The 27283-nt window shown below is 44.3% G+C and overlaps 2 protein-coding genes and 1 pseudogene across 14 annotated transcripts in view; 1 reads left to right on the top strand and 2 right to left on the bottom strand.

Annotated features, from left to right (window-relative positions):
- Positions 1-27283, top strand: part of Arhgef33 (Rho guanine nucleotide exchange factor 33) — a 123042-nt gene that overhangs the window by 18970 nt on the left and 76789 nt on the right. For all 13 annotated transcript variants that reach the window (XR_015002396.2, XM_085690997.2, XM_085690994.2 and 10 more), the window contains 5 exons: positions 13310-13419; positions 15090-15139; positions 24013-24177; positions 24792-24913; positions 26049-26203. Coding sequence is in view for 12 of the 13 variants with exons in the window: in XM_085690997.2 (XP_085547123.2) it covers positions 13395-13419; positions 15090-15139; positions 24013-24177; positions 24792-24913; positions 26049-26203 (517 nt within the window). In the remaining variant the exon portion in view is untranslated. The remainder of the gene's footprint in view (positions 1-13309; positions 13420-15089; positions 15140-24012; positions 24178-24791; positions 24914-26048; positions 26204-27283) is intronic.
- Positions 6216-7105, bottom strand: LOC148121883 (signal recognition particle 19 kDa protein). Its single transcript, XM_087907319.1, has one exon. It carries the CDS (start codon positions 7031-7033, stop codon positions 6599-6601), a length of 435 nt encoding a protein of 144 aa, XP_087763445.1. The 5' UTR covers positions 7034-7105; the 3' UTR covers positions 6216-6598.
- Positions 11134-13396, bottom strand: LOC125388166 (NADH dehydrogenase [ubiquinone] 1 beta subcomplex subunit 8, mitochondrial pseudogene; annotated as a pseudogene).

Here is a 27283-nt window from a genome sequence, read left to right as displayed (position 1 = left end):
ACGGGCCTAAGATACTAAATAGGACATTTTTCATATGTAAATTTGTGCTGCTGGATTCTAACAATGAGTTAGAGGATGGTCCTTGACTTAGTGAGGAGAGATAACAGTAAAAACTGCCAAGGCTGGGTTAGGGTAGAATTGGTGGCATTAAACCCTGGGTTTGATGCCCAGCACTACATAAAGAGAGAGGTGGTACTGTATGCCTGTAATCCCAAAATTTAGGAATGGGAAGCAGGAGGATTGGGAGTTCAAGGTCGTCCTCAACTGCCCGGAGAGCTTGGGCTGCTGGAGACCCTGTTTCAAAAAACAAACAAATGAAAATCTGCAAGGCACACTTCCTAGAGGCCAGGAGGCATAAGTGCCCTTTGAAGGTGAATAAAACTTGTGTTAGCAGAGGCTGGGGGTTTCAGGCAGGGACCTGTGAGGTTGGCCTGCACGTGGCTCATAGCTGATGATATTGAAGGAGGAGGTTGTAGTATTAGTGACTATAAAATATCATTGACTCCTCAGGTTATACTGACTGTGACCCTTATTTCCAAAGTCATAGACTTTCAAGACTTTGTCTATAATTTCCAGCTTCTGAAGTCTGTTCACTGGGCAGCAGTGGGAAAATGCAATCATACCGAAGACCGGATTTTACCCTCTTCTTCCTAGCCGTCCTAAAAGGGCCAAAGGCAGATCTGAATTGGATGTCATTTTATCTGAATGATGACAAACATTCTCAGGGGAGAGGCGACAGTAACCTGGTTTTCCCTCTCACCGAAAATAGGCCCTGGTGACCGATGATCTATTTTATGAAGTGCACAGGCTCGGCCACCTCATTTGGGACCTGTGAGCCCTGCAGCTTCTCTGCTTCAGCATATGGCGTATTCCCCAGGAATGCGCCTTTCTCCCGATTGATCCCCACCCTCTGGAGGGGACTTTCACTGGAGGCCAGGACTCCCCCTGTGCTATCTCCAGGGGACCTACCTCAGCTGCTCTCTTCACCAACAGGCAGCCTTACCAGCATGCAGTGAATACCATTTTCTCTGCTGTCTGCGTTGACATTTGTGGTGTAGGCTTTTAATTCCAGCACTCAGGAGTGGGGCAGAGTCAGTTGGGTGGACCTCTGTAAATTCAAGGCCAGCTTGGTCTACAGAGTGAGGTTCAGAACAGTCAGGACTACACAGAGAAACCCTATCTTGAACAAAAACAAAAAAAAACAAAAAACAAAAAGTCATGTTGACACATTCAAGTCTAGCAATAAATAACAAGAAGCAGAGGAACCCCCGGAAGTAGAATGATATCACAGTATCAACCACGAGACTTAGACCCGTCTTTTAACTCAGTCACTTCAAGGCAGGCCTTAGCTGTGGGAGAGAGCAGGCTGCCTTGCTTTTCTTGCTGTCTGCATTTGACACACATCAGTTCAACCAAATCACTCAATTCCAACTAAATAAAATATTAACACATCGATGGAGGACTGTAGGATCAGTGATATTCCACCTCCTGATGTAAAGAATGTTCCACGTGTTTTGGAGTTAAAGAGTTGTCTGCTCCATTCACTTTGCCCCGGCTCTCGCCGATTCCGGACACCCCCGGGCTGCGGGCAATGGCGGCATCATAGATGGTTTGAATGTGGGTGTTGTTTAGGAGTCCGGCGGCCTCTGGTCTCTTCAAGTCTGCTGCTGGGCATAGGCTTTCTGTTAGGGGAACTTCCCTCTGCTGGATAGAATAAAATCATTTCGTTTTCCTCACCAATTATCCACTAATTCCTTTCCCCCTTCTTTTACTGGGAAACAAACCCAGAATCTACACTTGACTACTGAGTGACTCCTGACTTCTGATTTTTCATTTGAATCGAGTTGGTGGTAAATGCTGTGTTTCTAATGGTCTGCTGGCCGGAGAGACGGCTCAGGGGACAGAGAGTCCGACCGCTCCGCCCGAGGACCCGAGTTCGATTCCTGGCCCAGCACTGCGAGTTACCATCTGTCAGCGCCCCTCGGCAGCCTGCAGAACGACCCCCACACAATCTTCCATCGTCCACTGTAGATCTGCCTAGAGTAGTAGGCAAAAAACAAACAAACAAACAAACAAAAAAAAACGTCTAATTGTCTGTTGGGTAAGAATTCAGACCCCTTTTCCAGACCTTTTTCTGAGAACCGCCGAGGACCTTCTGTGATGCCGGAGCTGGGCACTCGCCCGATATTTCAGTTTCTTACAACCCAGGAAGGCAGCCAGCGTTCACTCTCCTGACTCTGCAGCAGGGCCATCTTTAAATATATATATATATATTACAACACCCATAGTTAAGATCAAATGGGAAGCTGGCTTGAAGACATAGACATTTTCAAGACGAGGGTGCTATATTTGACTTCATGGTGGCAGGACCCCATTTAATTAATATTTTACTTAGTCTCACATTGTAGCCCAACCTGGCCTGGAAGTCGCTATCCAAAGCTGACTTTGAACTCCTGATCCTCCTGCCTCCACCTCCCAGAGGCTAGGATTATAAGCATGGCCTACCACACCTGGCTTGAATTCATTTAATTGATTCCATTAGCAGCTTGAAGTCATTGTATATTTGGTGAAAATTCATTTTTGGAAGTAGGCATAAAAAAAAATCTACATTATTATGCTAGGTGGTGGTAGCACACGCCTTTAATCCCAGCACTTGGGAGGGAGAGGCAGGCGGATCTCTACGAGTTCAAGGCCAGCCTGGTCTGCAGAGTGAGTTCCAGGACAGCCAGGGCTACAAAGAGAAGTCCTGTCATAAAAAAAGAAAAAAGAAAACAAAACTAAAAGTAAAACCGCTACATTATCTTTGAGATACCCTCATTTTAAAACTTTTATTTAATTTTTAAAATTTTCAAATGTATTAGTGTTTTGGCTGTATGTATGTCTGTGGAGCATGTTTGTACCTGATGCCCACAGAAACCAGAAAAGGGTGTCCTATCGCCTGGAATTGGAGTTACAGATGTTTGTGAGCCACCATGTGGGTGCTGGAAATTGACTCTCAGTCCTCTGAAAGAGCAGCCAGCATGAACCCATCTCTCCAGCCCTCGTGACACCATTATTTTAAACACTGTTTACCTACATATGTGTCTTCTCTCCTTATATGACTTCCAGGGGTCACACTATATACCTTTTGTTTTATTATGTTGATTACTGAATTGTGCAAGCAGATTTATAGATATATTATAGAACAAATTATATTTATTGTAGTGTTATGGTTTTGTTTATGGTATCTTATTTAGAATATGTGATAATTCATATATTTTTAGAGTAAATTTAATATCAGAACTCTAAAATGTACTTTAGTGATTTATATATTATTTGCAATAGATTAAATAACACAGTCATTGTTATTTCTAAAATTTTCCTGAGGTATTGTTTGGACTCATATCTTATCTGAGAGAATAGATAACTGACTGTCCCTCCTCTCTCCTTTCCTCTTCTCTCCTCTCCTCTCCTCAGGGTCTTACTACTGTTGCCTGAGCTGACCTTGAACTCAAAAATCCCCTGTCTCAGCCCCAGAGAGTTGAGATTGCAGGCGCGTGATCTTAAACGTGGCTTGACCCTCTTTTTCATTCCCTCCCACAGACAGTTGTTCTGCTTGACTTTCTTCAGATGTTAAAAGAACCAATTCACGAATGCTCAGCAAACAGCCTATTTCGCTCAGCTTTTAGCAGTGTGTTAGCAGTGTCGGGTACAGTGGTCTGCTCTCGTGATCCTAGCACTTGGTTTCTCCATGGAGCCCTGGCTGTCCTGGAACAAGCTCTGTAGACCAGGTTGGCCTCGAACTCAGAGGTCTACCTGCCTCCTGAGTGCTGAGATTAAAGGCGTGCGCCACCACCACCTGACTATATTCCATATTCTTTGAGCTGGTGGTCACATTCCAATTTAGTGTGTGTGGGTGCATGCGCCATGGTACAGTATGAGGAAGTCAGAGGACAAATTGCTAGAATTAGCTCTCTCCTTTCACCATGTGGGTTTTGTAAGTCCCTCAGGTTATCATTAGAAGTGGTAGCAAGTACCATTACCAGCTGGCCCCAATGCCCCATCAATCCTCTTCCCAAATCTTTCCTTTTCCCTCAGTATCTTCCACTCATCATACTTGTCAGACTCTCTCTCTCTCTCTCTCTCTCTCTCTCTCTCTCTCTCTCTCTAAATCATCCTATTCAATCTGTTTATTCAAAGAGCTCAAAAGTCCTTGGGAGGGTTGCTATGTCAAAAATCCAACGACAGCAAAAATCAGTAGCTACAGAGTCCACAAAGGAATCAATGCTTTTTGTTAATATTTTATTGTGCAGTGCGAAGATATATATATATATAGATATAGATATAGATATATATAGCATTATTGTGCAGTTCTAGGGTTATATATATTTTATTGTGCAGTCCTAGGGTTATATATATTTACTGTGCAGTGCTAGGGACACACACACACACACACACACACACACATGTATATATATGGTAGCCTGGGTAGTCCCTGTTTTCCTGTGCTTCAAAGTGCTGTGATTGGAGCACTTAAACACATAGAAGACTAGAAAGCTAGCCACCGTGCTTGGTTGGTGCTGCTTCCTGTGCAGTTAGGGCAAGCATTCAAGGCTCCTAGGTGTGTCTCAGTCTGTGTAAAATGAGTGGATACACACTGTGCCTACCGGTGATCAAGTGCAATGTCCCTGACGCCACTTTGAAAAACTGTGATGCACACACAGGGCAGTTATTGTCATCAAGTGATGTTGCTTTTAGATGATCTAGGAAAGAAAACCCTAATCACAGCGCTTTCCTCAATTTTTCAGGCAGTTGTCGGACATCACAAAGGTTACATAGATTTTCCCTTCTGAGCATGTTGGCAGGCTGTGTCCTGATGAGTTACTTCAGTTTCAGGGGAAGTATTTCCTTGACACCCTTCCCCCAACACAAAAATTCTCATTCTATTAAATTAGAAATATGCACCAAAGACCCATTCAATAAAGGACACTGAAATGGAAATTAACAGAAGTCTGCTTTCAATTAATTCAATTCCCTGAAGTGCCAAAATTTCCATTTTGGTCCCAGCAGTAATTGGAAAGTAATAAGCAAACCTGGGTTTTTGAAATCTTCCGTGTATGTGGGGGAGAAGGGTGTGCATTCTAGGTCACTCTGGGGGAGGGCCGGGAGAGTCTCTGGTCTCCAGCCCTCTGTTAGTTTTACTATGCAATTTTTCAGTTAATTTCAGTTAATTAGTTCGTATGCTTCTGTTTCTCTATATTTACAATTTCAGAACCTTAGCTTTTGAACAGCAGAAACGGATTGAAAAGAAAATCCTTTCCCAAAGTTACCATATCTGAATCAAACAAACACAGAGATGGGGGTGGGAGATATGGGGTGGGGACCCAGAACCCAACAGCTTCTGCTCAGCCCTCACAGAACTCAGGAAAGTCTGGCGGATCTGGAGCTCAGCTGGCAGAGTGCCATGCTTGCAGAAAAGACCTGGCTTCGGTGTTCCGCACTATGTAAACTGGATGTGGTAGTGCATGTCCAGAATCCCAGCACTTAAGAGCTAGAGGCTGGGGGGGGGGGGGGATGAGAAGTTCAAGGGCACTCCAGCTACACGCGAGTTTGAGGTCATCCTAGAGAGATAGGTCAGTTATTAGGGATGCTTGTTGCACAGCCACAAGGGCCTGAGTTCAGAGCCTAGCACTCATGTAATAGCTGGATGCGGTCTCCCAAGCCTGTAACCCAGTATTGTGTGGAGTGGAGACAGATCTCTGTGGCTTGGTGGCTGCCAGCCTAGTGTGAAAATAGGAGCTCCAGGTTCAAGGACACTGACAGAGGAGAAGGACGATGACATCTAACGCTTTCCTCCTGGTTCTGTTTTGACATTCATCCACTCACACATAGACACGTGCATCCATACACAGACATGTACATAATACACACAGAGACACAGAGACACAGACACACAGACACACAGACACACACACACACACACACACACACAGAGAGAGAGAGAGAGAGAGAGAGAGAGAGAGAGAGAGAGAGAGAGAGACATAGGAACAGATAGGGACAGGTAGGGACAGAGACAGAAAAACATGGACAGAGACCAATCCTGGGAGATTTAGAAGATTGCACGGTGGAAATCATTGCTTTATATAGAGATCAGCATGGTCAAGGGACTAACAGATGCTTCCTTTCTAAAGCCTGAGCAGTATCTTCTCACAGGTCTGGAGAGACCTAGATGTGTGTTTTATTTTTTTTTTTCAGTTTAATTTTTTTATTTCATTAACTCAAAAAGTGAACAAAATGTGTATTTCAAATTTTATGAAACTTATTTACCTGAAATATATGTTTACAGAGAGGACAAACAGATACAGGATTTCAAGTAACTTATGGGACAGTCATTATCTGTTAAAAATATTCTTCTTTCTCCTACACACACAATCTTTCCTTTTTACAGTATAAAAGCTAGATGCAAACTTTTGATGTAAACTCATCTCATTGTTAGCTCTGTTGATGAAGATGGGAGACATACTTGTTCACAGTTCAGTTAAACGACACAAACAAAGCTGTTCCCGCAGACACAGAGATGCCCATGTCTCAGTAGGACTGTGTGCTTCGCGTTCACACTTCACTTCTTCTTCTTCCCTTTCCCCTTTTTACTGCCCTCTCCTTGCTGAAGACTTGGGTCAGCACCTCCTGTTTTTTGTGTCCTTGTTTTTAGCTTGGGTATCATTTCTGCTACATACAGCATCACTGACTTACGTGACGGGAACTGCACAAGGCAGAGGCTGCCATCTTCCTGTTTGAGCTGAACCCGAACTCTGCCTCTGTACTGAACATCACGGTTCCATTCTCTGGAGTACATTTTGTTTTTCTCCAGAAATGCGTTTAGTCCAACTGCTGAGCACACATCCTGAATCTCAGTAGCAGTAGGGTTTTCTACAGCCTTACTTATGGGAATCCGCCTCCCCTCCGCTATGGTCTTCTTATTATTTAAATAAGCGGGGTAGATACAAATAAACCTGTCCTGGTCGGCCGGAGACCGCGCGGCCGCGCAAGCCATTTCCACTGGCGTCCCGACGGCCCCGCCAGCCCGCCAGCCCGCACACCAGATCACCAGCCGGAAGTTGACTCGGAGCTCTAGATGTGTGTTTTAAAGGCAAGCACTAAAATTGTGGAGACGCAATGAGAAGAAGTTAAAGGGGTTGTCTGAGCCATGTAGGCTGGCGAGAGGCATTTGTTTATTTCAGACAGTGGTTCTAAGGCTACCAAAGACAAAGTAAAGAATTCCAGGAGACGGGGACATAGCTCAGAGCTAGAACACTTGCCTCAGCCTGAACCTACATTGACTTTAGTCCCGGCCATCACATTAATTAACTAATCAATTAATTAATTCCTGGGCTCAGAGAGTAAGGGATTCTCAGTACAGCATGGGCAGCTTACTACAAGAAAGATCTCATGCTAGGTGGTGGTGGCGCACACCTTTAACTCCAGCACTTGGGAGGCAGAGGCAGACGGATCTCTGTGAGTTTGAGGCCAGGGGAGTTACATAATCACCTCCAGACTTTTTCTAGAAAAGTCATGCTATTTTCCCATGTAATCTTGCTATTATTCTTCCTTCAAAATGTGCTTTTCAATCTGTGATCTTCACTGATAGGAGCATACGCTTCAATGTAGAAACTGCCCCCCTGGAGAGTTGGGTTTGATGGTGCAAGCCTGTAACTCCAGAAAGTCAGGTTGAGGCAGGGGAATCTTAAGTTAGAGATAGGGATGCGTTTATTTTCCATCCGTGATGAAAGTGACGACCAGGGAGCTACTGTAAGGATAACGGAGAAGACGCCAATGCTACAGTTCTCCTTCTCTTGCTTCTTCTTCCTCCTCCTCCTTTGTTTTTAAAGACAGGATTTCTCTGTGTAGTCCTGGCTGTCCGGGAACTCACTCTGTAGACCAGGCTGACTTGAACTCAGAGATTCACCTGCTTCTGCCTCCCAAGTGCTGGAATTAAAGGCACGTACCACCACTGCCAGGCAATAAAAACATATTTTACGTTGCCATCACTAACGAAGGAATTTAGTATGATAGGTGAATGCAAAAATAAATACATAACAAAATAAAGATCTTACAACCAGCTATATATAAAAATGGGAAAATGCCATTCAAAATATTGATAAGAATGCAAGTGTAGAAAGTACTTAATAAATTTCGTTTAAAAGTACAGGATCTTTGGGAGTGGAGAGATGGCTCAGTAAACTTCAGAGCACTTGTTCCTCCAGAGGACCTGGGTTCAGTTCCTGGCCCTCATATGGCAGTTCAGAGCCAACTGTAACTCCATTTCTAGGTAATCTGAAACCCTCTTCTGATCTCTCTGAGCATCAGACACAAATGTAATACACATGCATACATGTAAGAAAAACACATATCTCCATAAAATTAAAATGAATAAACCTTCAAAAACTTAGAGAATCTTGGCCAGGCATGGTGGCTCACACCTGTAATCCCAGAATTTAGAAGGCTGAGGCAGGAGGATTACCATGAATCTGAGGACAGACTATGCTATGTACTCAGCTCCAGGCCATACTGGGCTTCGTTGTGAAGCTCCATCTCAAGTAACTAAAAACCTTAAAAAAAAAAACTGCAGAATTTTAAACAAGAACGTTCTGAAATATTATTGAAAACCTTGAAGCATTTTTGTACAAACGGAAAGAACTGCAATGCTTTTGGATAAAATTTTGTTTGTGACAGAGTCTCACTATGTAGCCTCAGCTGACCTGCAACTTGCTGTGTAGACCAGGCTGGCCCTGAACTCATAGAGATCCGCTTGTCTCTGTCTCCTGAGTGTTGGGATTAAAGAATGTGTCACCATGTCCAACTTGGATAAGAGTTGGTAAAAGAGCATTCCAATCTTCCCAATTAACTTAAAATCTGATATAATCCAATGAAAAATTCTTCTTCTTCTTCTTCTTCTTCTTCTTCTTCTTCTTCTTCTTCTTCTTCTTCTTCTTCTTCTTCTTTTCTTCTTCTTCTTTCTCTTCCTCTTCCTTCTCTTCTTCCTCCTCTTCCTCCTCCTCCTCCTCCTCTTCTTTTTTTATGTCATGAGTAAAATATTTTTGGACTTCACTTGTTTATATGTTAAAAGAAAGACCAAGAGAAGCAAGTCATAAAAAGGAATAATAGCTTATCTCACCAAGTAATTTTTAAAGATTTATTTTTATTATTTTAGTTATGCACAGCTGTTATAGGTTTGTGAGGGGGGAGGTGTGCATGTGCAGGTGGATGCTGGTGCCAGCAGAGGCCAGAGGCACCAAATTCCTTGAACTGGAATTACGTATGATTGTGAGTCACCTAATGTGGGTACTGGGCTCTGACAGGTCTTCTCGAAGATCAACCAGTGCTCTTAACCATTTCTCCAGCCCTCTCACCAAATAATTTTAAGACACTAAAGACGATCTACAACATGTCATTTGGTAACAGGGATGGATTGATAGATAGATAGATAGATAGATAGATAGATAGATAGATAGATAGATAAATAGATAGACAGATACTGTTATGCCCAAGTTACTAGTCTCCAAACGAATTCATGAAGCCCTGTTTCTGATGTAAATTACATGAGGGTCTGTATACAGACTTAAGTTTTGGCCACCCTTTCCAGCACCCCAGCACAGTGGGTAAGAAAAGTGTGGGGTGAGCCCTGGGAAGGGAGAACTCTTAAAGAAGAAACACCGTGATCAGGGGAGTTCATGTCCTGTCATCTTGGGATTGGGTAAGGAGGGCATAGGGTAAGGTAGTTTCTGGTCAGTTTTTGGGTGCGAAGACCTTAACAAAGTGCCATTAATAACTGACAAGGTATCTTCAAGGACAGGATGCCTCCTAGGAACATCTGGACCTCGTTAAATTTTATGACCCTGCTCCCTTGCTCCTAAATTGGCTATTTTCAGGGTATCTGTTTAAATTCTGCTATGGCGGCACATTTCTGGAGCTGAGATTTGATCCCCACTCATTATATGGCTTAAGATGAAGCCCCTTCCTTAAAATGGAGTTTGTAAATACATACATACACATATACATACATACATAGAAGAAAGAGATCACAATTTCATTTCTTTCAGTGTATATGCAAATTTTATATGTTACAAAAATTGAAATTCCAGTTCCATGAAGGGATAACACGACTCCCTTAACCTGAGTTAGTATAAGCTAATATCTGGAAGATAAGGAAGTGGGATGGTCGCCTGTCCTACACGGAAAGCCAAACTCCAGGTGGTTCAATCAATTTCAAAAATAGAAAAATTCTGAGGAGAAAATATAATCTCGGGTTCTTCAGAGAGCTTTAAAATGAATTCAAGAAACTAGCAGCAGTTAAGAAAAAAAGAGCTGTGGGTCTCTAATTTTAAAAAGCATTTCAATAGCAATAGTGATCACGAAGTCAAAATAAAAATAATAAATGGAGCTTAAGAGACGACTCCTTCCGGACAGCTCACAACTGCCTATAGCTCCAACCCCAGGGGCTCTGGCACCCTCCTTCAGCCCCCACAGACACACGTGTGGCTCACATTCACACAGACAGACACAGTCTTAAATCCACCAGCGTGTAATCTTTGTGACTTGAGGCTTTTCTTGGGTGCTGTTTGAAGTGGAAAACAACGGAAGCTGAGGGAATGCTTAACAATGTAGGAGTAATCGACGTAATTCATTCAAATCATGGACAAGCAAGCAGCCCATAAGGATACTTTCTTAAACATGAACTAGTAAGTCTAGAGATAATCTCTGTGACCCACTGAGTGAGAAAGGTAAGTACGGGGGAGGGGTAGAAAGTGAGTCCTCAGTGGCCACCTTGTCACACACACACACACACACGTCTGGACGTGATCTCATGAGGACAGTCAGGAGGGACTAGGGAGGAAATGGGCATAAATAATAGCAATCCCATACTGCAATTAGATAAAATGCCATGCTACAAGGTAAGAGGAAATAGCAGCTAAGAAATCCTAGCTAATGACGTAAAAGGTTGTCAGACAATGTAAGCAGAGATGATGACAGCTGTTTAAGCAGAAGCCTTGTACGTGTTCCCACTGTGCTCCCCAAGTGTGTTTCTAAGCAAAGCACTGAGTTTTTATTAGGGGTTTCATTAAGGTTAAACCTCTGGGAATGAGGGAGTCGGAGTTAGAGGGCACAAAGCCCCATGAAGCCTCCTCTGACGCCATAGTGAACCATCGGCTCAGGTATTTTGGTAGGATTGCCACTTGCTCCTGGTATAGATTATTATGAAGATATTGCTTTGGCCCCATAGGCTGGTAGGAGGGGAAAATCTCCCCTACCCAGAACATGGAAATCCTGAAGGCCACAAAGCTGAAGAGCTGTTTGAAACATATGATATCCCATGCAAACTGGTGTAGGGGACATGTCCACACGATTCCTGATAAACATGGCTAGGTCCCAGTGCCTCTGGTCCCCCACAACCCTCAGTTCAACCTCAGGTCTAAGTGGTTCGGTTTGTACCATGGATGCCTCTCTTGCTATGAGCAGTCAAGGAAATTAGGGTAGACACCACGCACCATGCCATCATCCAGGTACGGCTTGTAGTCTTCCACACACATATTCTACTTCTTGGCAGCTGGGACCTGTTCTTCTGGGGTCCTAGGATACCGCTCTAGCAGCCTGCCCTTGGTCAAGTAAAAGACTGTCCGTGTCCTCAGTTGCACCAGGCCACAGGCTGCGCTCTGCGGTCACCAGATTCTCAGGGCTGCAGCCCCAGCCTCGGCCAACTTTACCCGTTTCAAGTTGATTTTTGTTTGCTTGTTTGTTTGTTGGGTTTTGTGTGTGTGTATACTTACTTTTGCTTTTATAATTAACTAGTGAAAACGTGATTTCTAACTTCTACTGATTAAACACTTTTTTTTAATGTCTTGAGATCAGTGGGCACACAGATGTGCATCTGTGAGCTTTCTGACTCCAGAACTCTGAAATACACACATTTTCCTTCCATTTAGGACATGGAGTTTTGTTTGCCTGTTTCCAATTAGTTACAGGTCAGAAAACTAAATCCTCAGGAGTAGATTATCCGTAACAATTTGGCTTTACATATTTCAAGATTTCCCCCTCCCCCAAAGAGCAGCAGAATTACACCTAACAATAATTTAAAAAACTTTGTGGAGGGGGTAAAGTTGAAGCTTGGTCAATAGAATGTTTGCCCAGCAAGCATAAAGTCCTGGGCTCAATCCCCAACACCAGAAACCAAATAAACAAACAAATTAAAAGAAAAATAAAACAAAAAGCCCCAGACAAACCTAGCTAGACTGGAACATGCCTGGAATTCAGCATCCCAGGAGGTAGAAGCTAGAGAGAGGATCAGAACTTCAAGGTCACCTTGGCTCCACAGTGTTTGAGGCTGGTCTGAAGCTCTTGTCTATGAAGGAAAACAAACAAACAAAAAAAGTGTGGTTACACTCTGTGTCATATGTCCCTTCTAGCCTGAGGTGTTGGAGGCTAGGCAAACCTGGCACCTTCTGTCTTTGTCGTGGAAAGCTCAGAAGGTGGAGGGATTCACCAAAGGCAAGAAAGGGTTAAAATACTGAAGGGGAACCGCTGAATTTTCAGCTTTGTGCCCAGTGTCACAACCGGCAGTCCGCTTTGTTATGCATCTCCTGGGTGCTAAGGAAGCCACCAGATGCTGAAAATGTGACTAGAAACAGGCTTTCTTGCTTAGCTTCTCCTTCTTAATGTCATTTTCCTAAGCAGCAACTTGCTAATAAAATCAGTAGGTCTTAATTAATTAGTTGGATCTGAAGGAAAATGGAGCAGATTTAAAATTACTGTATTGTCAGGTGGTAGTGGCACACACCTTTAATCCCAGCACTCGGGTGGCAGAGGCAGACAGATCTCTAACTTCAAAGCCAACCTGGTCTACATAGCAAGTTCCAGGACAGTCAGGGCTACACAGAGTACTGAGATTAAAGGCATGTACCACCACACCACACCCAGTTAAGTTTTTCTTTTTTAAAAATAATTTATTTTTATTTTATGTGCCTTGGTGTTTTGCCTGCATGTATGTCTGTGTGAGGATGTCGGATTCCCTGAAACTGGAGTTACAGACAGTTAACGAGCTGCCATGTGGTTCCTGGGAATTGAACCTGGGTCCTCTGGAAGAGCAGCCAGTGCTTTTAACTGCTGAGTCATCTCTCCAGCCTCTAACTTTAAGTTAGACATTTACTCGATTTAGTTATTTGTTCTCCTGAAATTGCTTCTCTTTAAACTGTGTTTGGTATTAAAAGCTGACCCATGAAGCTAGTTGAGTATCTTTGTCAGTACTACCGGATATCCTTTATTCTTTGATTGGCAGGTGCAGGGAAGGGGCGGTGGCCTGATCCAGGACGATGACGGTGCAGCGCTGAAGAGGGCGCTGGAGGAGAGAAGCAACGGACACCATGGAAAAAACCAAAACCAAGCAAGGTCAGATCTCCATCTTGCTTTGGAGCTCGGGAGTCAGGAAATACAGGAGTTAACCTTTCTGGCCAGTGTTTCCAAACATCATTTTCCCATCCTCACCTGGGAGACCTTGAAAAACACAGACTTGCTGAAATGCGGAAAATGCCAAGGATGTAGCGTGTGGCCCTTTTCTTTCCCCTTCAGTGTTGACTTTAGTACTGCCTCAGACGTGTTTGACTAAACAAGGTGCATTTCTCTAATAGACACCCAGCACCTGCTAGGCTCTCCTAGGAGAACAAGTGAATTCCCCTTTTCTGTTTCCGAGCAGAAGCAACATCTAGAAGTCACTCCGTTATCGTTCCCAATGGAGAAAACAGCCACACAGAGCAGGCAAGGGACAGCTACAAAGTGAGGTCCTGGTCCACGTGTCTCAGTCTTGGCTCTTGCCCTTTGTTTGGACATAGTATGAAATAGGCTAAATTGTCCCTATTCAAGTTTGTGTAAGGAGGCTTGGTAACCCCAAACCATTGGAATTTTATAGGGACAGCCTCTGCCAAGTGCAAACTCTAGGCTGAGTGATACCTTAGTTAGGACTTTACCATATGAAGGCTGGCTCCTTACCAGTGTCTCTAAGGAAAACAACACACACATGCATGCACCAAAGTCTTGCAGGCAGGAGTTTCGGGAGAGTTATTTGCTTCCTGCAATGTGACCGTTGTGTGATGGGAGTAGCAGCAGAATGGTTGAGCAAGTGCCCATAACTCCATTTTCCAATTGATCATGGCAGGGAAGTCACAGCAGGAGGTGCCTGAGAGAACCAGTCACATCACAGCCACACGTAAGAGCAGAGAACAACACAGTAAAGCTTGCCCTCAAAACCTGTCCTCTCCATTTTCTTAAGAAAACGTTCTTTTAAATGTGTATGATGCTTTGCCTGCATATATGTACGTGCACCACATGTATACTTGGTGCCTGCAGAGGTCAGGAGAAAACGTCATATCCCCCAGGACACATGGCTGTGAGCTATCATGTGGGTACTGGGAACCAAACCTGCCTGTGTTCTCTGTAAGATCTGCAAGGGCTTTTAACATCCGAGCCAACCCTCCAGTCTCTTGTGCTATCCTTTGTATACAGTTCAGGATTTCCACTCTGCTCAGGGAATGATCCTGCCCCAAATTAACACGAGTCTTCCCACGTGAATTAACTTAACCAAGACAATCCCTCAAGGACATTTTCTGAGGCCAGCCCTAATCTAGACAGTCCCTCACAAGTGTGCCCAGAGGTTTGTCTCCTAGATGAAGAGGTGACAATTACTATCAAGCACAACCCTGGCAAAGAGCAGATGTCAGCTCAGATAAACTTCAGTCAGCCCTAAAAATATGAAGGAGACACCCCCAAGTCATCCCCTTCTAACCAATTAATGACTGACAATCTCTGAGTTCCTTTTGTGTCAAGAAAGGGGTTTTTTTTTCTACTATGATAATTTTGTCAGGTAGGTATAGTTTGGCCATCAAGGTTTAAATATGAATATCACTGGCATCACTAGTTTATTTTTTGATCCAGAATCTTCTGGTTCTTGTCATTCAGGCACAGTTAGAGGATCCTCGAATGTGTGTGTTCCCTCCCCGTGTCCAGAGATAGTAGGAAGGCACAGCACGAGTTGTGTGGTTGAACAAAGCTCTTTCTTCCTGCAGGAGAGAATGAACACATGCCGGTGAATAACCCTTCCACCCAGATTTACCAGGTAACGACCAGCGCCTTCCTGTGAATGTTATCATTCCAATAGTGGTGACTGTGAAAGACCCCCAGTGTGGGGAGCCTCTCACTCAAGTCTCGGGATAACACGACCCCCCCAGTAACTCACGAGAGACCATCCTTGCTGCAATCACACGAGGTTTATTGACAGGTACCAGCGCTGGGGCTGAGACTCATAACCCACGCAGAGGAGGAGTTCGACCCCGAGTTGGGATATTTAAGGGAAGAAACCACAACCCAGTAATCCAAAGTGGGTAGGGAGGGCATCATTGGAAAATTCCGAAAACACTAGTGATCACTGAAAAATTCTGAAAATACCAGTGATAATCACAAAGGGGTAACTCCCTGTTTCTCAAGATTATTCTCAAGATTATAATCTAACTTTATCTTCAGCTAGTTCCTGAAACAGAGTCACTGAACTGGCTAATGCTAGATTTTTGGCTCTTCTTTTCCTGCTAGAGGGGTCTGGATTTATCCAGGTCTTTCAACTGCCCTTCACACACAGTGAGTCTAAACACTTAGGTGTGGCCACATGTATCCTGACACTTGTTCTCTTAACAAGGCCAAGGGACAGGTAGGGCAGAGACCACTCACAATGTACCTTTGAGAGAACTGGTTGATGGAGGAAAAGTTATTCTGTTTGTAAAACACAGCAGCTGGGGGCTGGAGAGATGGCTCAGAGGTTAAGAGCACTGGCTGCTCTTCCAGAGGTCCTGAGTTCAATTCCTAGCAATCATTGGTGGCTCACAACCATTCGTGATGAGATCTGATGCCCTCTTCTGGCCATCAGAATACTGTATACATAATAAATACATAAATCTTAAACAAACAAACAAAAATCACAGCACCTGTACCCCACCTCAGCTCTGCTCCTCGCCTGCGCCACTGTCACTGTGGCCACCACACCAGGCAATGGTATTGTCATCAGAGAGTACACAGGAAGAGCGGCCCCTTTTTAGCCAGGTGTGGTAGTGGCACACACCATAAGCCCTAACACTGGGAACCCTAAGACATGAGTCTCAAAGCTAGCCTAGATTACATGGTGAGACCTTGTGTGACGTTCGGGAGAACAGAGAATTAAGAGTTAAGAACATGACATTTGTTTAAGTATGGTTACAGGGAAAAAAAATTAAATTCATTTTAAGCCATGGCAAGCAATAATTAGATTCTTTACAAAGACAATCACGACAAGCATTCTAGCAGGTTTCCCCAATTCTGCAAATAGAATTTATTTGGCTTCTATCTTGCCACCAGAATTGAATTAAAGTTCTGTCCTTAGCAATCATGGATGTTTACACTGCCATAGTTTGTCTTGTAAAGGCAGTTTGAGCTTTGTGCTTCTCTCTAGACTTAACACTGTAATCTGGAACACACGAGAAAGAACTGAAGTTTAGCAAGCCCTGGGGGGAATAGGCTCCTTTTTTAAACATTTGCTTATTTACTTATTAGTGTATGTCTATGTGTGTATGTGTGTAGCACATGTGTGGTTAGTGTATGTCTATGTGTGCATGTATGTAGTATATGTGTGGCTAGTGTATGTCTATGTGTGTATGTATGTAGCATATGTGTGGCTATGTTTGTCTATGTGTGTGTAGCATATGTATGGCTATGTATGTCTATGTGTGTGTAGCATATGTGTGTTTAGTGTATGTCTATGTGTGTGTGTGTAGCATATGTGTGGCTAGTGTATGTCTATGTGTGTGTAGCATATGTGTGGCTAGTGTATGTCTATGTGTGCATGTGTATGTGTGTAGCATATGTGTGGCTAGTGCATGTCTATGTGTGTGTAGCATGTGTGTGGCAGTCAGTTCTCCTTCTCCCATGTGGGTCTCTGGGATAGAACTCAAGTTGGGTTTTAGAGGCAAATGCCTCCACCTACTGAGCCATCCCACCAGTTCCTTAAGTTGGATTTTTAGGCCCTTTTTAAGCAGGAAGACAGAAGTCCAGGGGAGCAGGTAGTTCAGGGGAAGTATTGCTTAGATTAGCGAGTTTAAATGCTGGTGAGGTCAGTGCAATAGCTAGCTCCCTGAAGCATCCTGCAAGAGTTCATTGCTGTGGAGCCAACTAGAGCGAGCAACAGCAGGAGAGTGAAGTGTTGTTAGCTGACTTCCTTTTGGATCAGCGATGGGAGGGTGTGGAAGAAACAGCTTCCTTTCAATTTCTTATTTGGCGGATAGTTATGTGCAAAATCTGCTGATTAGCCTGATGGGAAATTAAACAAATGAAATAAACTTTCTTGTTTGTTTGTTTTAAATGTTCACAACCTTGAAAATACATTGACGATTGGCTCCTATGAGGCAGGCTTTTGAAAAGGCTCAGCAGGGTTGTTAACTAAAAGACTTGAGCAAAGTACCCAAGGACAAACCATCGCTGGACAATGGACTATTAAGAAAGACTACTTCCGGCAGGGTGGCCAGCCTGAATAGAGTCTGGGGCGGGGGTAGGTCTCCATGATGCTGAGGGGTTGCTCAGTGGTCCAAGGGCCTCTGGATGCTTTCCAAGCTCACCTGTGCTCTCCTCTGGCCTGCCTATGCCTTTGCACGAGTATCCATGCCTCTTTAGAGCTAGGTATGATCTGAAGTCTATTATAGATATGTGGGTCACTCCCTTGATGACGGCTAAATTTAGCTGCAGAGGGAATGGCCTCATTATCTCAGTGTCACAGGTCCAAGTGCATCTGCTCACACTGGAGTGCTTGGAGCCTGGAAACAGCGTTTGTTCTGCACGGTCTCTGCTGGGCCTTGGTGACCTCATCTTTGTTTTAAAAGAACACTTCCCAAGTCTGTTAATTCCTAGCAACTTTTAACCAAAAGAAGGAGGGGCCAAGAAAGAGGACAGCGGGCTGGGAGGGTGGGTAACTATAACATAATACAAGCTGCATTAGAAGGGGCAATAGAACTGTAGGAACATGTGAAGTTTCAATAATTTTCTCCATTTTTCGTAGATTCTATCCCTTGCAAATGTTATTATATTAACTTGATTTTTTTTTTAAAAAAAAAAATTTAAGCCAGACAGTTGTGGTGCAGGCAGATCTCTGAGTCTGAGGCCAGCCTGACCTACTGAGTTCCAGGACAGCCAGGTACACAGAGAAACAGTCTCCAAAAGAGAAAAGAAAAGAAAAGAAAAGAAAAGAAAAAAGTAAAAGAAAAAGAAAAGAAAAAGGAAGAAGAAAAAGAAAGAAAAAAATTCCAGGACAGGATATGGTGGCACAAGCCTTTAAGCCTCCAAGACAGAGGCAGGCAGATCGCTGTAAGTTCGAGGCCAGCTTGTTAAGCAGAACGAGTTACAGGCTAGCCAGGGTTGTATGGTGAGACCCTGTATCAGTCTTCATTCCTGTCTCCTAATCCAGAGTGTGAAGTGTAAAGTAAGGACTTTATATGCGTTGCTCTTGGGACTCTCAGCATAAACCACAGTGCTTGGCATGTGATACGTAGTCAGTAAATAGTAGCTGGGCCGGTGAGTGATGGTCTGCCTTAAGATGAAGGGTCTGGTGCAGTCAGCCTGGTGGGAGATAGTGTTGGGAAAAAGAAAGGTCTTCACTGTTTGTTCTCATCAAAAGAGACTCCAAAGTGTTTCTTAAAATGCTAAGTATGAAAAAAAAATCATGCTGGATATGGCAGATAGTGGCGCCGACTTTTAAATGCCTTAAAAAAGCACTTAGAAAGCTGGGGAAGGCAAAGGTTGGAGGACCAAGTTCAAGGTCAGCCTGGGTCATGTGAGTGCAGGCAGCAGACCTGAGGTTCTGTCTCAAAACCAAAGCAAACAAGGAGAAACTAAAGACGAGAAGCAGAAAAGAAAACCTCTGTAATGTGGTCTTGGCCTACAATTATCATTAATATACTATAATACAGACAGAAATATGGATGTTAAGGGCATGTTGAAGTAATAAGAGCTAGGTCCGTTCTCATTTTTTAGAAAGTTTTATTTATTAATTATGTGTACATAATTCTGCCTGCATATATCCCTGCACACCAGAAGAAGACACCTGATCTCATTACAGATGGTTGTGAGCCACCATGTGGTTGCTGGGAATTGAACTCAGGACCTCTAGAAGAACAGTTAGTGCCCTTAATTTCTGAGCCATCTCTCCAGCCTTTCGTTCTCATTTTTTAAAATTGCCCATTCTCCTCTGGAATGGAAGTGTCAGTGGCAGAGGGTCAGAGACACAGCTTCCACCATCTCCCTCAGACACCTGAAAAGTTCTTCAGGCAAAACTGGATCCTGGGTCGCACGTTGGAAAAGAATTTCAGGAAAAGCCAGTGTGGAGCGGAGCTGAAGTTCAGTGAAAGAGATCAGAATACAGATTTTAAGGTCAAGGCTAAGGGAGAAGTGCTCGGGAAGAGGCTGTCGGGCTCCAGCCTCCACGAAGATACCACTTGCCAGGGTAGGGGTGTGGGATCAGAAATAGAAGTAAAGAGTATGAAGATGTGAAAATAATAAAACAGAAAACATAGAATAGTACAGGGAGAGAGTTCCAGTGAACACTGAAATCACCCTTGTTTAATTTCCAACTGCTTAAAATACTCCTGACCCCAAAAGGTAGGAGTAAGATAAAAAAAAAAACTGCATTAACATGATACAAGGAAATGAACATACCAATTGAAGATTGTGGGCTACATTCTTTTTTTGTTTGTTTGTTTGTTTTTCAAGACAGGGTTTCTCCGTAGCTTTGGAGCCTGTCCTGGAACTAGCTCTTGTAGACCAGGCTGGCCTCGAACTCTCAGAGATCTGCCTGCCTCTGCCTCCCAAGTGCTGGGATTAAAGGCATGTGCCACCATTGCCTGGCTTAGTTAGTGTTTTAAACACAGCATCTTTTTCTTTTCTTTTTCAAGACAGAGTTTCTCTGTGTAGCCCTAATTGTCCTGGAACTCGCTTTGTAGACCAGGATGGCCTTGAACTCAGAGATATGCCTGCCTCTGCATATTGGGCTTAAAGATGTGAGCCACGGTGACTGGCTAAGAACAGCATCTTTGAAGCTCAATAAAGAGACCTAGAACTGGAAGATGGAGGTTGACGGAAAAACGAAACAGAACAAACAGGCTTCTTTGGCAACTGGTTAAAGGCAAAACCAAAACAATTACCTTGCCATCTTTGACACCATGTCGGACCCCAAAACATTTGGGGTCTTGCTCATATTCATCAGGGATTTTAGGAATTTCTCATGACAGGCGGAAGCTTCCCAAATCTTGACATTTATGAGTTCACAAAGTACCTAAGACACAGCAAAGCCCCTTGAGTCTGTCTCACAGTAGCTCCTGACCTTGGTAATATGTTGGGGAGAAATGGGAAGGCTGTGTAAACACACGTTGGAATTCCTGAAAATTTAGTTTGAGGCCCAAGAGATGTTTGATGAAAAAAAGGAAGACATCTACTAGAAACATCTTATGAAGAGTTAAGGAATTGAGAAAAGAAGGAAGGAAAAAAGGAAGGAAGGAAAATGAGAAATGGAACTTAAGAGCATGAAGTAGGAAGAATTCGGATTTTTTTTCCCATATGTAAGCCTGAGATGTTCTCTATGGAACCCAAGGCTTTGAAGTTCATGTCTCCCCTGAACCTGCCTCCAGCGGGAGCCTGCCCCCAGCAGCAGGATGGACGGATCGCAACTTCCCTAGATCAGCTTCATGAAAATAATCAACAAAATGAGGGGCGTGGGGGCTGGAGAGATGGCTCAGCGGTTAAGAGCACTGCCTGCTCTTCCAAAGGTCCTGAGTTCAATTCCCAGCAACCACATGGTGGCTCACAGCCATCTGTAGTGAGATCTGGTGCCCTCTTCTGGTGTGCAGGCATACACACAGACAGATACTGTATACATAATAAATAAATATTTAAAAAAAAGACTAATTGTCTTAAAAAAAAAAGATGAGGGGCGTGTTTGGTTCACTGGAGAACAAGGTAGACTCGGTTCTAATCTTTGGGGTGGACCGTGGGCTGTCCCATCAGAGAGCTGTCCCATGTTAAGATGGCGTCTTCCAAGTCATTTTATTCACAAGACTCAGCTGGTATGCAAGGGCAGCCTGCCCACAGCTGAGGATGACTTGAAGAGCCCAGGCATCTCGCTTGTGAGTTCTTCTCAGGCCCGTGGCTGTGCTCACATGGCTTCCCCTCCCCCGATAGTCTGGGTAGAGAAGATGCTTATACTCAGTAAGGCTACTTCACTCCAGCCCAGCGGGAGAAAAGGTGCTCAGAGTCCAGAGCAGTTATGGAATTCCCAGAATCCCTAACGATCATTAGAGAATGGGTTTGATTTTAACTTTTAACCAGAGCCGAAGCTCTGCAGCTGAGGAAATGTCCTTTTGATTTGTCTGTCGACTCCGCTGTTGTTATTTGGCTTGTGGGAAAAACTGTCTGTGCATCTGGGCAGCCATGACAACGACACCCATCTCCACCGGACAGTCCTCCCTTTCAGTAGCCTTCTCCCCCCAAGGCAGGACGAGGGCCATCTCAGGGCCCTGTAGCGAACACAGATAGCCGTCTTCCAGTTTGAAAACCTGCACAGTTTTTGCTTTGATGTCACAAAGATTATTCTAACTAAAAATTGCTTAGAATGAGGGGCTGGTGAAGTGGCTCAGTTGGGTAAAGGCGCCTGCTGCCCAAGCCTGCAGATTTGAGTTTGATATCTCTAACCCACGTAAAGGTAGACGGGAGAACCGGCTCTCCAGTGTGGCTGTCTGATCTCCACATGTGAGCATGTACTCTCCACACATTGTGTGTGCACACATGGTATTCATAACTACTGAAAACACCTGGAATGGAAAGCCGATCAAGGGGGGTATTCCCCGGTCTCCAGGGCCAGCTGCTTCATAGACTCTACTTATTCGCCTCAGAACAATCGCTTTTGGTTCCTCCTATTTCTTGTTAGTCCCAGTCCTAGAAGAAGCCGCTGTGAAAGCAACAGAACCCAAACATCTGTGTTTAAGGCATGAGGTATAGGACACTAAGCCACAGTGGAGGGTAGTTGAACAGGTTGGAATCATTTGGATGAACTGGTTTTGGAAACGTCTAGAAGTATGCACATGTGGAGACATATGTGTGGATTGCCATGGTGCCTGCGCTTTACCTGGAGCTCCTTACTCAGTAGATATTTTAAAATACTCCTATTTTTTAAATTATGTGTATATGTTCATGCCTGTGTGGGGGTTTGTGTGCACGAGGACAATGCCAGAGCAGGCCAGAAGAGGGCAGCCTCATTGTGCTCAGCCAGGGCAGCAAGAGCTCTTAACCACTGAGCCATCTCTTCCAGACTTATTTTAAATGGTAGAATAAGCCTTCTGAATATTTCTGTTTTGAAGAGAGATGTGGGCCTAAGAGTTCTATAATCAAGCAAATCATAAAAATCAAGTCAACAATGTTACCTTACTACTATCTTAATTTAGGGTCTGTTGAAATGACTTTTACCTTGCTCAGGAAATAAAACAGTTCTTTAGAAGCGATCCATTTCTCCACAGTTATGTTCGAGTTTGATGTTTTGATTTCCAACCTATGAAATGAATCAGAAATGCGGAGTACCTCTGTACCAAGCATGTATGTGGGAGGCTGCTTAACTCCATTTACTTACTTCATACTCAAGACAGTCTCATGAAGTAGCTGTCAACGGTACAGTTACCGATGAGTGAACTACTACCCAGAGGTTAGCCCGTTTGCCTGTGTTCTTCATCTTGTGGGAGAAAGCTAGGACTTGTACCCTACCTGACTCCAGAATTGATTGATCTCTCCCAGTGTTTAACCAGCAGGCATGTAGCATGTGCTCTCCCCCATGCTCTGGCCTGACTACTGAAGACAACTCATATCAGAGCCAACAAACACATGGATCAGAACCAACTGTTAAAAATGTCACAACTCCAGAAAAAAAAACACCTTTGTCTTCTCTCTCTCTCTCTCTTTCTCTCTCTCTCTCTCTCTCTTTCTCCAGGGTTTCTCTATGTAGCTTGGGAGCCTATCCTGGAACTAGCTCTTGTAGACCAGGCTGGCCTCGAACTCACAGAGATCCTCCTGTCTCTATCTCCTGAGTGCTGGGACTAAAGGCATGAGCCACCACTGCCTGGCTTATTATTCTTATTTTTAAAAAGACTTTGGTTTTTTTGTTATTTTTGTTGTTTGTGTATATGTGTATCTGTGTGATTGTATGTGTACACATGTGTGCAACTGCCGTTGAATCAGAAGGTGTCAGATCCCCTGGAGTTGGACTTACAGATGGTTGTGAGCTGCCTGACACGGGTGCCGGGAACTGAAGTCGGGTCCTCTAGAAGAGCATCAGGTGCTCCTAAGCACTGAGCCAGCTATTTGGCCCCCGTCTCACTTTTTCACGTCTTTCGGGGAAAATAACTGATTTTTTTTTATGTTCTGGGGATAATCAGAGAGGCCGTGGCGTGCCATTTCTCTCTCAGAATCTAGGTGCTGGGTCATATGTTATTTTCCAAGTAGGTCTCATTGTTTTTCTTTTTTTCTTTTTGAGACAGGCTTTCTCTGTGTAGCGCTAGCTGTCCTGGAACTCATTCTGTAGACCAGGCTGGCCTCAAATTCGGAAATCTATCTGCCTGCCTCTGCCTCTCTGGGATTAATGGTGTGTGCCCCCACCACCTGGTTTAAGTTCTGACATCCAGGCTGTGTAGCAGTGGCCTGTGAACCTGTGAACCAGCTGCTCGCTTTGCTGTCACCTGTCAAGCTTCAATGCACCCTGCATAGATGACCTTCTCCCTGGACAAACAGGGGTGGAGTCACCTAAAAGATTCCAGAACTGGGTAAAGGAAGCACACGAGGTTTCTCAAGAGCTTGTTTCCTCAAAGAAAGAAAAAGGCCACGGGGTCAACGGCGCCATTTATAATAATTCACAGCAAGTCAGGTCGCTCTTCCGCCACTCTTTAGTTGCAGGCCCTGGCCTCGGAGCTGAAAACTGGCTTCACAGAAGCGATGCAGGAACTGACGCGCATCCAGCATGGAGAATATGCTTTGGAAGAGAAGGTCAAGAGCTGCCGATGTTCCATGGAAGAGAAAGTCACCGAGATGAAGAATTCATTAAACTACTTCAAGGTGGGAGCCTCCTTTATTTCCCAGCTAAAAGCACATCGGCCTTTATTTCCCAGCTAAAAGCATGTCGGCCTAGTACCACATGCTGAAAATTTGCCCAGGGTAAGACGTTGCCCTCTGAGCCAACTGTCGGTCATCACGGAGCACTGCCTATCTCATGGTTTTCCGCTTCTGAGCCCTGTGTTAAAGCTAGAGGCCACAATGAAAGCCAACGCCATCCCTTATTCCCCATTCACTCCAAAGTCTGCACCAGGTAAAGGCCTGTGGGAGACTGACATATGCTCTCTTACCCCGTGGTCTTAGGGTTTCTACTGCTGTGCAGAGACACTGAGACCATGGCAACTCTTATAAAGGAGACATATCAATTAGGACTTGCTTCCAGTTTCAGAGGTTTAGTGCATGCAGGCAGACAAAGTGCTGGAGGAGGAACTGAGAGTGGAGAAGGAGCTCCATGTTGATCCTGCAGAGAATAGGAAGTGGTCTGAAACACTAGGCAGGGACACACTTCCTACAACAGGGCCAAAGCTGCTACAACAAAAGCCGCATCTCCGGATAGCGGAGCTTCTGTGAGTTTCTGGGGGCCAATTCCATTCAAACGACTGCTTCTTACACCGTAGGAAGAGCTGAGCAACGCAATGTCGATGATCCAGGCCATCACTTCCAAGCAAGAAGAAATGCAGCAGAAAATCGAACAGCTTCAACAGGAAAAACGAAGGGAATCGCGAAAGGTTAAAGCCAAGTGAGTAGCTAGGGAATATTTACTCCAGGCAAACCCGTAAGCAACGCTCTTGCACAGAGGCCCTGAGAAAGCTTTCAGCTGTTAGCATGTGAGGAGTAGGCTCCTGTGCAGCGTAGATCAGCTCGTGCTGGAAGAGATGAAGCCACACAAGCTGGTTAATACTAAGGCTGGAGCGACAGCCCAGTGGTCTGGCTGCTCTCGCAGAGGACCAGAGTTTTCAGTTCCGAGCACCGCATCAGGTATCTCCCAAACGTCTGTAACTCTAATTCCTTTTCTGACCTCTGCAGGCAAATGGGCACGTACACACACACACACACCACACGCATGCACGCGCACACACAGAGCATGCACACTTGTAGTGCATCCATAAGACATTTTGAACACCAGAGCTTGGTTCTCCAGAACCCACATAATGTTATGGGGAGGAGCAGGTTAGCTAGTGAGACTAGTCAGTCATATGGATGAGGTTTGAGTTTGATGGAAAGACCCTGCCTCCATGAAACAAGGTAGAGGTTGAAGGAGCACAATTCACAACTCCACATGCATGAATGCATATATGTGCTCACATGCATGCACACACACACACACATCTGTGTGCCCTTGTGCACAAAAGGAAAAAATGCTACTGTTTTCTGGTACTTGGGGTCGAGTTGTTAAGTGAGTGAGTCATCCCAAGCAAATACCTAGCACTGCCAAGTTTACAGACCGCTCCAAGAGCAAGGCATGGATGGTGACCATGCCTTTAACCTAGCAGTCAGCAGAGGTGGGAGAATCTACATAGCAAGGTCCAAACAGCGAGCCCCAGGCTAACCAGGGCAACATAGTGAGACCCAAGTGTCGAAAACGAACATCAAAACAAAATCAAAGATCCTGGTGATAGGGAAGTCAGTAATAGAAAAATAAGAATTAAAACATTTCAGTTAGAAGTAATTTATAGATACTGAAGTTGATGAATTAAGTTAAACCATATGAACTGACTTCAACCATTTATAGTTTATAAAAAAAATATTTATATGGTTCAACCTGTGTGTGTCTTGGCAACACATTAAAAAATCTTCATTCTCTGGCATTATTCTGAATTGAGCCTCCCGGATATTAAGAACCAAAGCAAACTTTCTGTTTTCTCTTTTGCTAGGAAAACCCAAAAGGAAGAGCATGGTGCACAGGCCGGACCTGCATCTGCGCCTGGGCAAGCGCAAGGGAGCCCCTTCCGCTCCATCAATGTCCCCGAGTCGGGTCATCCCAGTGAAGACTTCACCAACATTTTGCCTTCTCAGACCTATGAAAAAGGTGCAGTTCATAAACCATGGTAAATTAACCATCCTTTCTCCTTGATTCCTAGGAATCGTGCCTTGCATCTTCACTAGGAGTCAATAAAATGCTTCCATACTGCTCAGAACTTTCCTGGTATCTAGAACTGGAAGCGACCAGATGACCGCTGGTTCCTGAGAGACTGCCCATTTTTAAATGTTTTATGGAAAATACTAAGTTGACTTCTTCTAAGTGTTTAACTTAAAAATAATTTAGTGCAATCAGTGCAATACCAACTATGAGAGAACTCAACATTTTTTAAAAGTCACTCTAAAAAGTTACTTTCTGGTGGTGTAACTCAGTACCTGTGTTTCTCTGGGAAGCCAGGCTGCTGCTGCACACAGACTAAAGCATTCACCGCAGTCACCAGCCACTTCCTGACAGTACCGACGTGAGAAATACTCACAAGATGGCACGCTGGTGGCTCCAAAGGAGTTGGCTTTTCAGGGGCTCTGTGATCCTGGACCTGCACTCAAATCAGGAAAAGTAAACAAAACAAGACAAAATTTACTACCTCATCATTATATTTTCAAAAGTGTCCAACAAAGCACCTACATATAGAAAAATGACATTTCCACACATTACCCTGGGCCGAGTCCTCCGCTTCTTGTTCTGGTCTTACATAAAAAGTCCTCCAAAGATAGGCTCAGTGATTTTTTTCAATCAAGTATAAACGCCTCAACAGTAAAGTAGGGTTGATGATTTTTCATCCTTGCAGCCCAAGAAGAACCTGTTTTACCGATTCATAGACAGTAAGCGTGTTATGAATAACTGAACCTGACACCCGAAGACAAGTGTCTTTCACTTGGTGAACTGAGTACAGGGTTGCTTGGTTACTGGCCTTTTGCTGGTGCATCTGAGTGCTTCCTTTAGTCGTCAGTGAGTGCAGCCTGGGGAATGGCTGCTCCATCCCTTTGGAAGGGACTTCCACAGGTGGTCCTCTGTTCTTGGCTCTATGGTGAGAAGAGCAGAGCCAAAGATGGACTCGGAGGAGAGGTCAGACCCGTACGAGGTCTGGAGCAGCTGTGTGCATTCCCAAGAGAGAATCTTAAGTAAATT

Source organism: Myodes glareolus, chromosome 6 (assembly GCF_982192425.1).
Source record: "Myodes glareolus chromosome 6, mMyoGla1.1, whole genome shotgun sequence".
In the NCBI taxonomy this organism is placed as follows: domain Eukaryota; kingdom Metazoa; phylum Chordata; class Mammalia; order Rodentia; family Cricetidae; genus Myodes; species Myodes glareolus.
The sequence above is the reverse complement of the archived record's forward strand: the minus strand, read 5'-3'. Positions and strand labels throughout refer to the sequence as shown.